Source organism: Ovis canadensis, chromosome 20 (assembly GCF_042477335.2).
Source record: "Ovis canadensis isolate MfBH-ARS-UI-01 breed Bighorn chromosome 20, ARS-UI_OviCan_v2, whole genome shotgun sequence".
Taxonomy (NCBI): domain Eukaryota; kingdom Metazoa; phylum Chordata; class Mammalia; order Artiodactyla; family Bovidae; genus Ovis; species Ovis canadensis.
Window position 1 is genome coordinate 41,420,758 of NC_091264.1, and position 14,984 is coordinate 41,435,741.

At 53.2% G+C, this 14,984-nt stretch overlaps 2 protein-coding genes and 1 long non-coding RNA gene across 11 annotated transcripts; 2 read left to right on the forward strand and 1 right to left on the reverse strand.

Moving 5' to 3' along the window:
* Positions 1-668: 668 nt before the first annotated feature.
* On the reverse strand, positions 669-11,186 carry PPT2 (palmitoyl-protein thioesterase 2). Of its 8 annotated transcripts, none has more exons than XM_069562877.1 (9): positions 9,393-11,186; positions 7,396-7,601; positions 6,995-7,148; positions 6,453-6,548; positions 6,256-6,363; positions 5,396-5,479; positions 5,191-5,275; positions 1,657-1,711; positions 669-1,488 (listed from the first exon to the last, which is right to left on the reverse strand). In XM_069562877.1, exons 1-9 carry the CDS (start codon positions 9,541-9,543, stop codon positions 1,345-1,347), a joined length of 1,083 nt encoding a protein of 360 aa, XP_069418978.1. In that variant the 5' UTR covers positions 9,544-11,186; the 3' UTR covers positions 669-1,344. The 8 variants fall into 8 exon arrangements, with proteins under 8 accessions (XP_069418978.1, XP_069418980.1, XP_069418982.1 ...); XM_069562879.1 differs by lacking the exon at positions 9,393-11,186 and adding an exon at positions 8,534-8,834; XM_069562881.1 differs by lacking the exon at positions 9,393-11,186 and adding an exon at positions 7,933-8,216.
* On the forward strand, positions 7,775-9,393 carry LOC138425254 (uncharacterized). The gene is made up of 2 exons (XR_011251136.1): positions 7,775-8,012; positions 8,356-9,393. It is a non-coding gene; the product is annotated as an uncharacterized lncRNA (long non-coding RNA).
* On the forward strand, positions 9,506-13,733 carry PRRT1 (proline rich transmembrane protein 1). Of its 2 annotated transcripts, XM_069562876.1 has the most exons (5): positions 9,506-9,624; positions 10,304-10,447; positions 11,352-11,887; positions 12,238-12,423; positions 12,630-13,733. In XM_069562876.1, exons 2-5 carry the CDS (start codon positions 10,429-10,431, stop codon positions 12,804-12,806), a joined length of 918 nt encoding a protein of 305 aa, XP_069418977.1. In that variant the 5' UTR covers positions 9,506-9,624; positions 10,304-10,428; the 3' UTR covers positions 12,807-13,733. The 2 variants fall into 2 exon arrangements, with proteins under 2 accessions (XP_069418977.1, XP_069418976.1); XM_069562875.1 differs by lacking the exon at positions 9,506-9,624 and having other exon boundaries at positions 10,085-10,447.
* The last annotated feature ends 1,251 nt before the right edge of the window (positions 13,734-14,984 follow it).

A 14,984-nucleotide genomic window follows, 5' to 3' on the forward strand; every position in this document is an offset into this window, starting at 1 on the left:
GAAGAACTGAGGGGCAGGGAAAGGCAGAGCTGGCAGAGAAGAAAGGGGTTAGGTCATGGGAGAAAAGGCAAGATCAGCAGAGGAAAGAAAGAAGGGCAAGATACCACAAAGGTGGGGGAGGTTGGGGAGGCTGCCCAGGGCACTGAGGGAGAAATTGCCCCCATTTCTTGATGACATTTATTAGGGCCTGGGGGGCGGAGAGGGGGCAGAATTGAGTCAGCCACCGCCCCCCATGCCAGAGCAGACAGGGCCTTATTGTCTCTACCAAGATTCCTTCTTTCAAGGAAGAGGAGGCTCATTGTCCAGCCCCTCACCCAGCTCTGGCCTACAAAGGTCGAAAAGGGGCACAACAAATGCCCACCCTGACCCTGCGTCCCCTCGTCTAGCCTGAGGGTGGCTGGTACATTCCACCCATGAGGCTGGGGTCCAAACCGTTAGAGCCCTGGGCTCAGCCCCCCAGTTGCAGGCTGGGACAGGAAGAGAATTGTCCTCAGCAGGAAAGAACCCACAGAGAATCAGGAACCCGCACAGAATGGGCATTGAGAGAGCGGAAACACCAAGGGGGTCCCACCCCAGACCAGGCATCCGGGCACCCAGGCCCCAGGCTCTCCATCCCCACCCTCCTGGGGGAGCCAGGTCCCCCTCACCTGGAAATGAGGCAAGCCACACTGAGTAAATGGAACTTTATTTTCATAAATACAGGGGTAGTAACACACCCATTCAAGGGTAGCTAAAAGAGGGGCTGGAGCCTCAAAGAAACTAGGCTCCCAGAGGGCACCCCAATACTGAATATAGGGACTGGGGGATCCCCAAACCTGAGATGGGCCTCACAGGCCACAGATATTCCCCAACACTGACACTTCAAGAACAGAACTGTCCCCATAGTGGAGCCTCAGAACCCCACTCTCATAGGTGGTCCTTCCTGGCGGATTGGGAGGGCTCACAACAGGGGAGTTCAGAGGAAAAGGGAACTTGGGAAAAACAAGCTAAAAATGTCCTGAGTGGCTTGGAAGGAGACCCTGTGGTGGGCAGGGGCTGGGTTCTCCTTCTGTAGAGCCAGAGACAGAGAAGCAGCAGCAATAGGAGCAGCCACAAGTTAATCTTGTTTCCCACTTCCCAGCCTTGGCCTTGGCCTTGGCCTTGGGGGGCATGGGAGAGCATGGAGCAACCCCCAAAAGGGAGGACACGAGATGGAGGAGACCAGGATGTGTCATTCACAGAGGAGGGGTCCTGGAGCCCTGGTTGGTGGGGGCAGTGTGGGACCAGTGGGGTGGTCACAGGCACACCAAGGCCTGACATCCAAGGCTCCATTCCGTCTCTGGGAGGGGAGTTCCTGAGGGTCCCTCAGGAGAGCCAAGGTTCAATGCAGGTCTCATAAAGGGTACGGTTGGAGTGCCAGGCCGTGTGGGAGATCCCAGCCATTGGACACCTCACTATGGCCCCCCGGGCCAGGAGAGTCTTCAACCCAAAAGAGTCCCGCAGATAAACCTTCAAGGTGGGTCAAGGGGCATGGAAGAAAGACACAGGGAGAGACAAAGTAAGTTCCTGCCTGCATCCCAGACCCCCTCCCCACAGGGTAGACCCTTCAGCTTCCATGTCAAGGGCAGAGAGAACCACAGTGTGTGCAGAAAGGGAAAGTAATTCCAGGAGACTCACCAGTTGCTTCTCCATCTCCAAGACTGTCTCATTTGCATCATAGAAACCAAAGAAGCTGCAAAGAGATGGGGGCATAAGAGGGAGGTTATCAGAGGGGAAAAAAATCAAGGGAGGGTAGGGACCTTCAGGAACTCATGGCCTGTTGGGGACACAAGCAGCAAGGGGGACACTCAAAATATTTAACTGGGTATCATGTACCTCAGGCTTCCCAGGTGGCGCTAGGGATAAAGAACCTGCCTGCCAATGCAGGAGACATAAGAGATGTGGGTTCAATCCCTGGGTCGAGAAGATCCCTTGGAGGAGGTATGGCAACCCACTCCAGTATTCTTGCCTGGAGAATCCCATGGACAGAGGAGCCTGGAGGGCTATAGTCCATGGGGTCAAAAAGAGTTGGACACGACTAAGCGACTTAGCACACACACACATCATGTACCTCGAGAGGTAACAGATTAAGGATACAGTATCGCTTCTGCACAATTCCCATCAAAAATGAATAACCTGAATGGAATCATGAGGAAATAGCCAACAAACCCAAACTGAGGGCCATTCTATAAGATAGCTGGCTCATTATGTTTCAAAAAATATCAATGTCAGACTTCCTGGTGGTCCAATTGTTAAGACTCCACACTCCCAATGCAGGGGGCATGAGTTCAATCCCTGGTGGGGAAGTTCTGCATGCCGGGGCCAAAAAATAAAAAAATCAGTGTTGCAAGGTTACTCCAAGGAAAACTAAAGAGACATAAGAACCAAATGCAACATGGGATCCTGAGTTGAATCTTTCACTGGATTTTTTTCCTGTATGGAAGATTTTAGGAAATTTTGAATAAGGTCTACAGAGAATTGTATCAATGTTAATTTCCTGATTTTGATAACCATATTGTAGATACATAAAAGAATGTCCTATATGTAGAAAATAGACACTGACATACTGAAGTCTTAACGGTTCATACATACACATACTCCACATATATATATGGATATACAGAGGGAGAGACAGAGGACACTAATATAAACTTGGTAAAATGTTAACATTTGGGAAATCTAGGTGAAGATTATACAAGATTGCTGTGTATGACTTTGGTAGTTTCTGGAGTATGAAATTATTTCCAAAGAAAAAGTTTAAAAAAAATTTTAAATTAGGAATATTTAACTATCATGGGCACTGAGTGGACACAGGCCAAGAATAACTGAACAAAGGCTAATAGTACTAAGTCCAATGGGCTATGGGAGCAAAGAGGAGAGGTTACTACGCTAGTTTTAGAGGGTCAACAAAGGCTTCCCAGCGATTAATCTGAACTAGGGAAAGCTGTCTCAGGCAAATGGCACAAGAGCAACACAGAGGTTTGGCACAGCTGGGTGGGTTGGGGGCCTGGAGGCCACACTGAAGGACTAGGTTTCTTAAGCCATAGGAAAGCAGTAGGGGCACAAAGACCTGGATTGGAACTCCAACTCTGCCACACGCTCCCCACTGTGTGTAGTTGATCATGTTGCTGATTTTCTTTGTCCTATACAAGAATACCTCCTTTGTAGAGAGGAAATAAAACATTGTGGTTAAGTCAGACAGCCTGACTTCACCACTTACTAACTATGAATGTAGGCAAGTTATTTAATCTCTTTGTACTTAAGTTTCCTTACATGCCAAAAGAGGATAATAGTAATTACCCTATAGGGTTGTTGTGAGGATTAAATGAGCTTTATTTGCAAAGTACTTAGAGCTACTTCTTATCTTCATAGGGTTGTAGTAGGTGTGAAATGAGATAAAAATAAATCCCACCTTTAACTACTGTAAGGCATGTTACTCCTTCATTTATAACCCTCCAATGTGTTCCCATCTCACTCAGAATTTTTAAAAAAATTCAAGGGTCATGGTTGCCAGGGGCCTGGGAGTAGCAGGGATAAGGAAGTTACCATTCTTTAAAGGGTTATGGGGTTTCAGTTTGGCAAGAAAAAAGTTCTGGAGATAGATGGTGGTGAGCTTACACAAGAATTTGAATGAACTTGAAGCCACCAAACTTACCCTTAAAAATGGTAACTTTTATGTTGCATATATTTTAGAAAAAAACAGTGACTTTATTTTGCCCCACAAAGGCTTTCTGTATCTGGCCCCCTTCTACCTCTTTCACCTTCACCCCAGCTTACTGCCCTCCAGCCTCACGGACGTCCTTATTCCCCATGCCTGCCCCAGTGACTTTGCAGGTGCTACTCCTCTTCCCTAGAAGAACAAACCTAGACATCCCAAGCATATTAAAAAGCAGAGACATCACTTTGCCCACAAAGGTCCATACAGTCAAAGCTATGGTTTTTCCAGCAGTCACATATGGATGTGAGAGTTGGACCATAAAGAAAGCTGAGCGCCAAATAATTGATGCTTTTGAACTGTGGTGTTGGAGAAGACTCTGGAGAGTCCCCTGGACTGCAAGGAGATCAAACCAGTCAATCCTAAAGGAAATCATCCTTGAATATTCATTGGAAGGACTGATGCTAAAGCTGAAGCTCCAATACTTTGGCCACCTGATGCGAAGAGCCAACTCACTGGAAAAGACCCTGATGCTGGGAAAGATTGAGGGCAAAAGGAAAAGGGGGCAGCAGAGGATGAAACAGAGAGCATCACTGACTGAATGGACATGAATTTGAGCAAACTCCGGGAGACAGTGGAGGACAGAGGAGCCTGGCATGCTGCTCTCCATGGGGTTGCAAAAAGTCGGATACAACTCAGTCTTTGCTCAAATGGCAGCTCTTCCAGAAGGACTTTTCTGGCCACTATCTAAAATAGGCCCCAACCATCCTCTAATCCTTTCCCCGCCTTATTTTATCACTGTCTGATACATATATTTACATTTATTATCTGTCTCCCCCACTAGAATGTGAGCTACACACTAGCATAGACTTCTCTTTCATTTACTAGTGCATCCCTAGGGTCCAGAACAGTGCCTGGGCACACAGTGCTTGACAAGTATTTGTTGAATGACTATAAAGTAGATCACGTGACATTTCAGATCACTCATGATGATCAGAGGCAGACACATGGTGCCATGAAGCCATGGAATAGGATAGAGGGGACAAGGTTGGAGCAATTACCTTTTACTTCCAAGTAAGTAAAAGAGCTGGTAGGAAATGTGATTACATGGCATGGAACTATAGACATGTGTTGTAGCGACTTGTCAATTTCCTGGTTTCACTATTGTGCTGTCGTTACATAGGATGCAGGCATTGGGGGAAACTGGGCAAAAGATAAACAGGACTTCTCTAAACTATCTTTGCAACATCCTAAGAATCTGTAAATAGTTCAGAGTTCAAAGTTTTCACAAAGTGGGGCTGGTAGGGATGGAAAGGAAGCAGCAAGGCTTAGTGACTGGCTAGATATAAGAGGTTGGGACATGACTCCCAGGTTTTGGTCTTGGGTGACAAGATGAATGGAGGGTGGGGGGATTAACTGAACAGTGGAAGAAGCAGGCCAGTTTTAGAAATGAGATAAAGATTGACTGGGATTGGGGTGTCCTTAGCCAACGCTCAGGCCACACAGTCCCTTATTACCTGGACTGCCAGGGAGTAATGACACCATCATCAGGGCCCCCAATCAGCACCAGGCGGCCCAAACGCAGAAAGTTCTTCCGCCAAGCTACAGGGTGGGAATAAGAGAGCCTGAGTTAGTCACAGGGGTCGGGCCAGGTTGGAAAGGGGAATATAGGAGGTCAGAGAAGCAGAAAATGGGACCAAGGTAGGAGCCTGGGGTCATTACCAGTGGCATTGGGATGGTCTCTTTCCCCATTGATCAGGGCCAGGAAGCTGCTGGCATTGAGGTACAAGTCATCATGGTGGGGGTCTGGGTACAAATAGCAGTTAGATCGTCAGAGAAGCAGGGAGAAGAGGCAAGACCAGATGCTAGAAGACCAATCAGAAGGCTACAGTAACAGACAAGGCGCACAGTAATATGATAGTAGCAGTAATAACTGTCAACATGATAGCAAACACCTTTTTCCAGCACCTGCTGTGAGCCAGATACTGTTCAAAGCACATGACATTCATTATTTAATCCCCATAAACACAATAAAAGGTACGTACTATATCTTTACTTTACAGACGAGGAAAATTGAGTCACAGAAAGGTTGAGTAACTTGCCCAAAGTCATGCAGCAGGACTAGGCTTCAAACCCAAGTAGTCTGGACCCAGCATCCATGATCTTAAAAACTATAACCAGGCGTTTGCAAACTATGACTCATTAGCCAAATCCAGTTCACTGTTTCTATAAATAAAATTTTATTGCAACACAGACACATTCATTTACATATGGTATATGGCTGCTTTCACAGGACTATGGCAGAATTGAGTGGTTGTGACAGAGACTATATGCCTGCAAAAGCAAAAAAAAATTTACTGTCTGGCCCTTTAAGGATAAAGTTTGCCAACCCCTGCAGCAAACTGTATTCTCTAAATGGAACACATAAAGCATTTTGAACAGTGCCTGTTTACATAGTAAGGGCTCAATAAATGTAAGTTATCATCATCATTGCTGTTAGTTATGGGAGAGGTGGGAGCAGCAGGCCCTACCCTCCAGGATGCCCTTAGCATGGAGGCCCCAGTTTGGCATGTGTTACTCACCATGCCAGTAGTTGCAGATGGAGAATTCCTGGCCCCACGGGCTGTAGCAGATCCGGTAGAGGTTAGACCTCATGGAGGTGGGGAACAGCCACTTCAAATAGTTTGTGTCTGGCAAGAGAACAGCAGTGCCAAGTGGCCCCAAGCTTTGTGCCCTCAAGACTCAGGGCCCCCCTATGGAGCCTACAGTGCCCACTCACCTCCATACTGTCCCATCTGTGGAGAGGAGAGAGAGATGAAAGAATCCACATTGTGTTCATCCATCACAGACAGGAGTGCCCGGCACACCAGGCCCCCTGCAGGCAGAACACCACATTGGGCAGGACTTAGGGAGGCCAGGTCAACAGTCCCCCACACTCCGCACCCGGACACACACACCATGTACCTCAAGGAAGCTGACACCCTGAGAAGGCACATGCCCTGTGTCAAAACGCCCCATGTCAGGTAAGTGACAGAGCCAGAATTCGATTCTGGGCCTTCCCACGAACCCTAGGGTGCTTTTTACTGTCCCCCTCCTCAATCCCTTATGTCCACGAGCCATGGGTGACGGGGAAAGAAAGGGCAGCAGCCTAGGGAGCAGCCCTCCCACTCAGGACACTCAGCGCAGATAAGACCCAGGTGCTGAGGGAAGTCGGAAAAGGAGGCAATGCGGTTCAAAAAAGGGAACACTAGGCAGTGTCCCTCAGATAAGGATCAAGCTTCAGATAGGGCTTAGAGGCGGGGAATGGGGGAGGGTGCCTACCCTGGGAGTAGCAGATGAGGTGCACCCCTTGAAGAGCCTTTGCCATGATGGGAGCCACAGCCTCTCGGAACCCTTGCACCTGTTCCCACAGGGGTCGCAAACTCTCTCTCCCATCGAAGAGATCGAGCACTGTCACCGCAGTCCCAGGGTGGGTCTGTGGGAAGGGGGCGATGCCGCAGCCGGGATGGACTATAAAGACCCTCCTCCACGCCGCCCCCCAGCCGGCGCCCACACGCCTATTGTGCCCTCCTAGAACCAGGGATCTCTCGTCCCCCAACTTTCCCCAAGCCAGCACCAGCTTGCGAGGAAGTGGGCAGGCCCAGCATTCAGTTCCCCTTTCTCCCTCCCCGGCCTCTGTAGCCGCCACCAACGCCCCACAACCGGGGCGTCCCCTGCCAGACCTCATTGATGTATTCCAGCAGATGGCGGAAGCTGTACGAACTGTCAAAGAGCCCGTGCACCACTATGACCGGCTTGTAGGCAGCCCGATGGGGCGCAGGGGCGGCGGGCAGCAGCAGCAGCAGCAGCAGCAGCAGCAGGAATGGCAACAGGAGCAGGAACTCCGCCGAAGGGAGCCGCCGCCCCGGGAGCCCCAGCATACTCCCGCCTGAGAAGGGGACGATGAGGGCCTGTGAGAGAGATGACAACACCCCCTCCCTTCGGAACAGACGCCGGCAATCAAGCCTCCCCCACCCGTTCCCACACCAGGTCCCCGTCACAAAACATCCTACTTTTACTCCAGTCCTCTCCACAAACACACACCCCCACCACGCTGCAGACGCACTGACGCGCAACCAAGCCCCGCCCCCAACGCGGTGGGGACTCGGTCCCGAGGCCAGGAGCTTCCTAATGGATCATCCCAGTCATGCAAGACTGAAGATTTGCAAGAAAGAACCCAGAGCAGCAGCGTAGGACCCTGGAAGAGTGCAAACTCCCACCTGGCCTGGATCCGCGAGCCCCGCTCCGCCTGCTGTTTACTTCTCCCCAGCTTGGAACCCACGTGGGGGAGGGCAAGGGTGTAAGGAGAACGCGCGCAGGGGAATGACGGACAGGAGAGGGGAGGCTGCTCAGGGTCGCATTTAGCCGTCACGTCCGGGGCTTTCCCTAGCAACCTTGCCAGCGTCCCCCGCAACGCTGGCCGCAGACTGGAGGGGCAATGGAACAATCCATTGCGCCCTAAGAGCGGGGGAGCTGGGGGCGAGGGGGAGGGAATAGGCGGAGTGATCCATTTAGATCGCGGGGAGAGGAAGAAGCCGCAAAGGTGTCCTGGGAAATTGAGAGAAGGCCTCTTCAGGCCCTGCGGCAGCTGTGACCTAGGGGTCCCATTTCCCAGCCTTGATTTGCCCTACTTCCCAATGCAGGCGTCCGGCTCCGCAACGGAACACGGAGTTCTCTTTCCTCAGGAGGCGCGCTGGAGGAACAGACCCGGGAAAGGCAGTCCTTGGTATTTCGTTCTCCGCCGGCTGGGGGCTGAAGGTAGCCCAGGCGGACCCTGCTGCTAACCCCTTCCCTCCCGCCCATGCCAGGTCTGAGTCTTACAACTCTTCATCTTGAAGTGCTTGTAGTGCCCTTGTCTCCAGAGACGCGGAGAGTCCTCGAGGCCCCTCGAGGTAAAAGTGCGGCTTGGCCCAGTTTCTTTTGCTCTTCTCTAGTACGGAGCCTAACTACGACCCACCTCCCAAGGGGCGGAGAGCCCCTTGGGCAGCGCTGACTCACGCTCCGCCTAGTTTCTGACGAGTTTCTGTACCTGAACGACCCCACACCCCAGCCCTGAACCTGGAGCTCCTTGTGGGCGGCTCGTTCCTCAGACCTTCCCACCGGGGCTGGACTTCTAACTCCAGGCGTCTCCCACCTCTCTCCCTGTGATCCCTACCGGTACCCAGGTGCCCGTGTTAGGGCTTTTACTGAGCATTTAAAGACGTTTGTCTTCGTTTAAAAAAAAATTTTTTTTTCGAAGCTCATCTGAATTCCTCTATGTTCACCAGGCCTTTGACAGTCTTAAGTCTCTCCCAATAAAACCAACTTGCGCCCCGAATTGTGTACAGGATGGTGTGGCGGAAGGGGGTTAGGGGCTCACGCGAACACCTCAGAAGCCAGAATGAGAGGTGTGGGGCCGTGATCTCGATCTCTGGGGCCTGGTACTGGCCCTGACGAGCGCCGCTATTACAGCTCGGTAGTCTCCGCCTGCAGTCGGATGGGGAAGGATACAGCGTCGGAGAGCGACTGCCTCAAGAAGGGGCTGGGAAGCACTGGTCTAAAGAGGGAGGGTGGTATCTCGGCTCTGCTTTTGCAAATAGCCCAATTCTGGTTAAATCTCGGCTGACTGCTGATTTTCACCTCCCCTCCCCATGTACAAACTCCCAAGATGCAATAAGCAAAATAAAAAGACTGCAATTACCGCTGGGCTCCCGGGTCGACTCAGACGATGGCGCTGCGTCTTGGCGGGGGTGGTGGGTGGGTGGGATTTCAGGAATGGATCTGAACACTGCGGGCCCTGGAAAGTCTTTAAGAAGCCTAGTAAGCAAAGCGGGGGAAGGGGAGGCAAGCATGTACTGCCAAACTGAGCTGCCGGCAATGAGCAGTTGATTCGTTCTCTCCTCCCAACGCGCTACAGCTCCTACATACTGAAGGTAAGAGGTAACTAAGTATCCCCCAAGCTTCCTCTTCGTCCTACCCCTGCCCCTCAACACACCACAAGCCCTACTACCTCCCAACGACTATAGACTGGGGCCTCTCACTTTACCTCTGGATTCCTCCCAGGCCAGAGCGGCAGGTCGAGATCATAACCCTGGGAACTTTTGTTGTTGTTTCTAGGGTTCTCTCTCACACAGGCATCTCTGTGTACAGATAGGGAAACTAGAGCCAAGGATTTGGGAGAAGATCCCGAGATCTTACAGGGACTCTGAGAGAGGCTGAGTGTGTGTGGGGGGGGGGGGGGCGGGGGGCTGACTAGGGTGAAGAAGATCCAGAGGGAACTGGGGTACTGAATCCACTGAGCACCTGCTCGCTTTCTCCTACAGTATAATCACTACAGCCAGTCTTGAAGGGGAAGACTCCAGAGGGTTCTTTCTCCCTCCTTCCTTCCCTTAGTACCACCCGCCTTGCCTGGTCTTGCTTGCCTCCCAGTTTCCATGACAACTCCAAAGGAACCCAAACTGGGGGCTTGAATGCCGGGGTTAGAGGAGGCGAGACATAGTCCAAAAGCGGAGAGAGACCAAGTGGGGGTATCTCTGAAGGGTTCCCCCTCCCTCGCCTCGGTCCCTTTAAGCTCCCCCCTCTCAGCTTTCCCTCCGCCCCCCGCCGCCACAGTCTTCATCTCTCCATCTCTGCGCTGCTACCGGCTGCGCAATCTGCGCACCCAGACTCCGGTGCTAGCCAGGGACCCCGACTCTGGACTCCAGCTGCCCGGATCTTGTCCCAGGGAGAGCGCAAGCATGTCATCCGAAAAGTCAGGTAGAAAACAACAACAAAACCCCTCGCCCTCTCCACTGTCTCCTGACTACCCCCCTCCCTTACCCCTCCCTAGCAGGTGGTTCTGCTTCATTCCCCTTCTATCCAGCTCTCCACATCCCTCCCCCCAAGCCCCCTCCTCTTTCTATATCCTTCCCTTCTCTTCCTTTCCTCTGGCCAGTCTCAGGCTCGGTCCCTTACCAACAACATGGGGGGGGGGGGCAGGTTAAGAGGGTGAGGGAAGTACAAGACTGGCTTAGCATCAGCCAGGTACTGCATGGATAGCATCATTGGGAGTGACAGATGGACAGATAACGCTGGCCCGCATGGAGACATCCAGCGGGGTAATATGGAGAGATGGTCAGATGGGGATTGCCAGGGGAGTAAAATCCAGAGGACCCTTCTTAATCTGCCCTAAAAGAGGTTCGGAGATTCCAAGAGCGACTAGGGGACCCCCCTCCTCACTAAAGGAATGGCAGAGTGGAACATGTTATCCTACATGTGTTTTACAACTGTTGGACTGAGCACATGTTCACACAAGTGTTGCATGTCTACACATGTGCACACGCAGGACTAGCTCAGATAGGCGAACCCCAAAGCAGCCATAAGCCAAGAGGGATAGGAGTTTGGGTCTGCAGGTTAAAGCTGTGTGCCCATTGCTGAAGCAGGGAGAGGAGCAGAAGAGAGTTATGACCTCAAAACTAGATTAAAGGGAGGGGGGGCAGGGACGGGCTGTTGGCCTAGATACCACCCCTATCCTGCCCCAAGAATGAGAGATGGCTTCTCACTCATCTCCCCTCTGTCTCTCCCATTATCTTTCTCCATCCCTGACCCTCTGTGTCTCTCCCTCCCTCATCTCATCTATCTTATCTCTCCCGGTACTGGCTCCTCTGCTTACCGTCCCCAGGCCTCCCTGACTCAGTCCCTCACACCTCTCCACCACCCTACAATGCCCCCCAGCCCCCCGCCGAACCTCCTGCCCCGCCCCCACAGACAGCCCCTTCCTCGCACCATCACCACCACCACCACTACCACCAGTCCGGCACTGCCACCCTCCCGCGCTTAGGGGCAGGGGGCCTGGCTTCTGGGGCCTCCGCTCAGCGCGGTCCCTCGTCCTCCGCCACCTTGCCAAGGCCCCCACACCACGCCCCGCCTGGCCCGGCCGCTGGGGCGCCCCCACCCGGCTGCGCTACCTTGCCCCGCATGCCACCCGACCCTTACCTGCAGGAGACTCGCTTCGAGGGCCCACTGCCCCCACCGCCGCCCGCCGCCGCCGCCCCGCCCCCGCCTGCGCCCTCTCATACTGCCCAGGCCCCAGGCTTCGTGGTGCCCACGCACACAGGAGCGGTAGGCACGCTGCCGCTGGGGGGCTACGTAGCCCCCGGTTACCCTCTACAGCTGCAGCCTTGCACTGCCTACGTCCCGGTCTACCCGGTGGGCACGGTGAGTACAGGACGGACAGGGGACTGGAAGGAGGAGGCTGGGGGAAGGATGGAACAGGACATGGAATTGGAGGCACACTGGGGACTGGTGGGAAAGAGGAACAGAACCACGGGACCAGGAGGCGATCTGGGGGCAAGGGAGAGGAGAGACTAGAGAAAGAGCTGGGAATGGGGTGGGTGGTCTGTTGGTGTCAAAGATCAAGCTCTGGCAGGGGAAACAGCCTTGAAGTCCAGAGGAGGTTTAAAAGAGGGAAACAACCTTCTTTCTCTGCTAGACGTGGAAAGCTGGTGGGCTCAGAGAGGGTAAGAGTGATAGACGTCCTCTCCCCACAACCTTCTTTCCTTTCACAGCCCTATGCAGGCGCGACCCCGGGGGGAACAGGAGTAACTTCCACGCTCCCCCCGCCACCCCAGGGCCCAGGGCTGGCCCTGCTGGAGCCAAGGCGCCCGCCCCACGACTACATGCCCATCGCGGTGCTGACCACCATCTGCTGCTTCTGGCCTACAGGCATCATTGCCATCTTCAAGGCAGTGCAGGTGTTTGGGGGGGGGGCGGTGAGGGTGGGGGAGAGGACGGAGGTGGAGTATGGAGAGGAGGACTCAAGAGGTTCTTATTCCCAGGGAGTGCTGGACGTTTTGGAGAGTATCTTAGAGGGAGGCTGAGGCGTGCGGCCGAGGTAGCGGCTCTCTGATCTTCTCTCCCTCCCCCTCCCCCTCCCCCTCCCCCTCCCCCTCCCCCGCAGGTGCGCACGGCCTTGGCCCGCGGAGACATGGTGTCAGCTGAGATCGCTTCACGCGAGGCCCGGAACTTCTCCTTTATCTCCTTGGCGGTGGGCATTGCAGCCATGGTGCTGTGTACCATCCTAACCGTAGTCATCATCATAGCAGCGCAGCACCACGAGAACTACTGGGATCCGTAAGGACATCCACGGCCCGGCCCCACCCTGCGCCCCTCGTCGTCCCAAGCACGTTTTGCCGTCAAGCCGGGGATCCACAGTGGGCGCCCCGCACACCCGCTTCTGGGGCTACTGGACTTGGTTACATCCTAAACTAGGCCTCCACGGAAACTCTCGCCTTGCGAGCACGCTCGGAATCCAGTTCCTCAGGAACCTCGCCAAAACCCACACTAATAGGGACGCCACTTCCCGGCCGGGCCCTCAGTCGCTGCAGGCCCCCACCCCCTCTAAATACAGCACCCCCAGCCGAACTCTCTCGGTCGGTCGCGGCTCCCCAGCCTGAAAACTGGTCCCTAAAGCCCCGCCTCCTCCATAGGTTCCGCCCCGGCTCTGATAAAACCCCGCCTCCAGGTCGGCAGGCTCCGCCTTCTTTTCTTCCCTGCGGGGTGATTCAGTCCGGTGATTGGGTTTGTGGCGCCAGGCCTCGCCCCGATAGTTGTCAGTATACTTGTCACTCCGCAACTTGTCCCGGCGTCAGAGCCGAGCCCCAGGTTAGCCATAACCCCCACCCTCACTTCCATTTCTGTCTCTCCTCCACTCCATGCCAGTCTATTTTCATGCTAATCCCAGGACCTCTATAACTTTGGGGTTTTTGGGGGGGGGTTTGGAATGAGATTTGGAAGGTTACCGGTTTCGGAACCTTCTCCCTGGGATGAAGATTACGTCCCCGATCTCTGTAAATACTCCCTTCCTCCTACCCTAACTGGGCAAGCGGGCAGAAAGAACCGAGGGTACAAACCTTCCAATATCTGGAGGGAGCCAGCCCAATCCCCTTTCCTCATTAGTCCTCACCTTGTTCTGATCTGTGTGTGAGTGTGTGTGTGAATTTCTGAAAGACAATATTAAATAGATTAAGTGGATTTATCACCCGCAATCCCGAAGACTAGCAAAGACCCGGCTCCTTTGGTTTCTCCTTTCACTTATCTCCTCTGCTGGCGACGTGGGGGAGGGGCGGACAAAAACTGACAGAGACAATAGTGAGTGGAGAGATTCCCGCACACCAGAGAGACAAACACAAAGATGGGAAAGAGAGGCTTCCCTGGGAATCCTACTGGCGAAGACCTGGGGATCCATTCTTCGTAGACATTTCTTTACCCAGCACACCTTTTCCATTCCCTACAAGACTGGACCTAAGACTGGAGGAAGATTTTCGAGCAGATCCAGGGATCTCTCCCCAGAATTCCAGGAAGGAAGGAGGAAAGTAGGCAGAGTATTCTGAAAAAGTTGGCCCAGGATAGGATGGCATGGGGTAGGGAAACATGCCCAGCTGCCCACAGCTGTTCGTGCTCACAGGCTGGAGGGTGGCAGACAACTCCCGGTAGAGCCCTGCTTGTTGTGTTGTACCAGCGTAGGCAGGCAAGGCAGAGGGAGCACAGAGCTGCGGGGGTCGGGCTGCTGTGACAAAAATACCATCACTGGGTGGCTTATAAAGAACAGAACTTTCCTGGGAGTCTGAGATCAGGTGCCAGGACGGTCAGGTATAAGCCCTCTTCTGAGTTGTAGATCTCTAAATGTACACCAATCCCTGGCTCCTCTCTAACGGTATCCTCACTTGGTAGAAAGGGCTAGGGAGCTCTGTGGGGTTTATCTTCTTATTTATTTGGCCACGGGACTTGTGGGATCCTATTTCACCCCTGTTCAGCGATCGAACCACACCCCCTTGCCTTGGAAGCATGGAGCCTTAACCCCTGGATCACCAGGGAAGTCCTTGTAGGGTCCCTTTTACAAGGGTACTAATCCCATTCATGAGCGTGCTACTCTCAGGACCTAAGTGCCTTCCAAAGGCCTCACCTCCTAATACCATTGTATTGTACATTAGAATTTCAACATATGTATTGGTGTAGGGAACACAAATATTCTGACTAAAGCAGAATGCCAGGGAGAAAGTCAGTAGCCTCACACGTCTACCTGGGCTAGTTACCCTCAATCTAGGAGACCTCTTCGGGAGGGGGAGGTGGACAAGCAGTGGACGTGGTATCTTCAGCTGTGCACCTGCAGGACAGGGTCCTATCCTGAATTCCATGCAGGATGCTGGTGAGACGTCATCTCCGACAGCAGGTGTAAACCCTGAAACTCACGAAGTTTATAATCTAAACGGGAAGCCATGCACTGTGATAGGAGACATGAGAGGAGGATGGGATT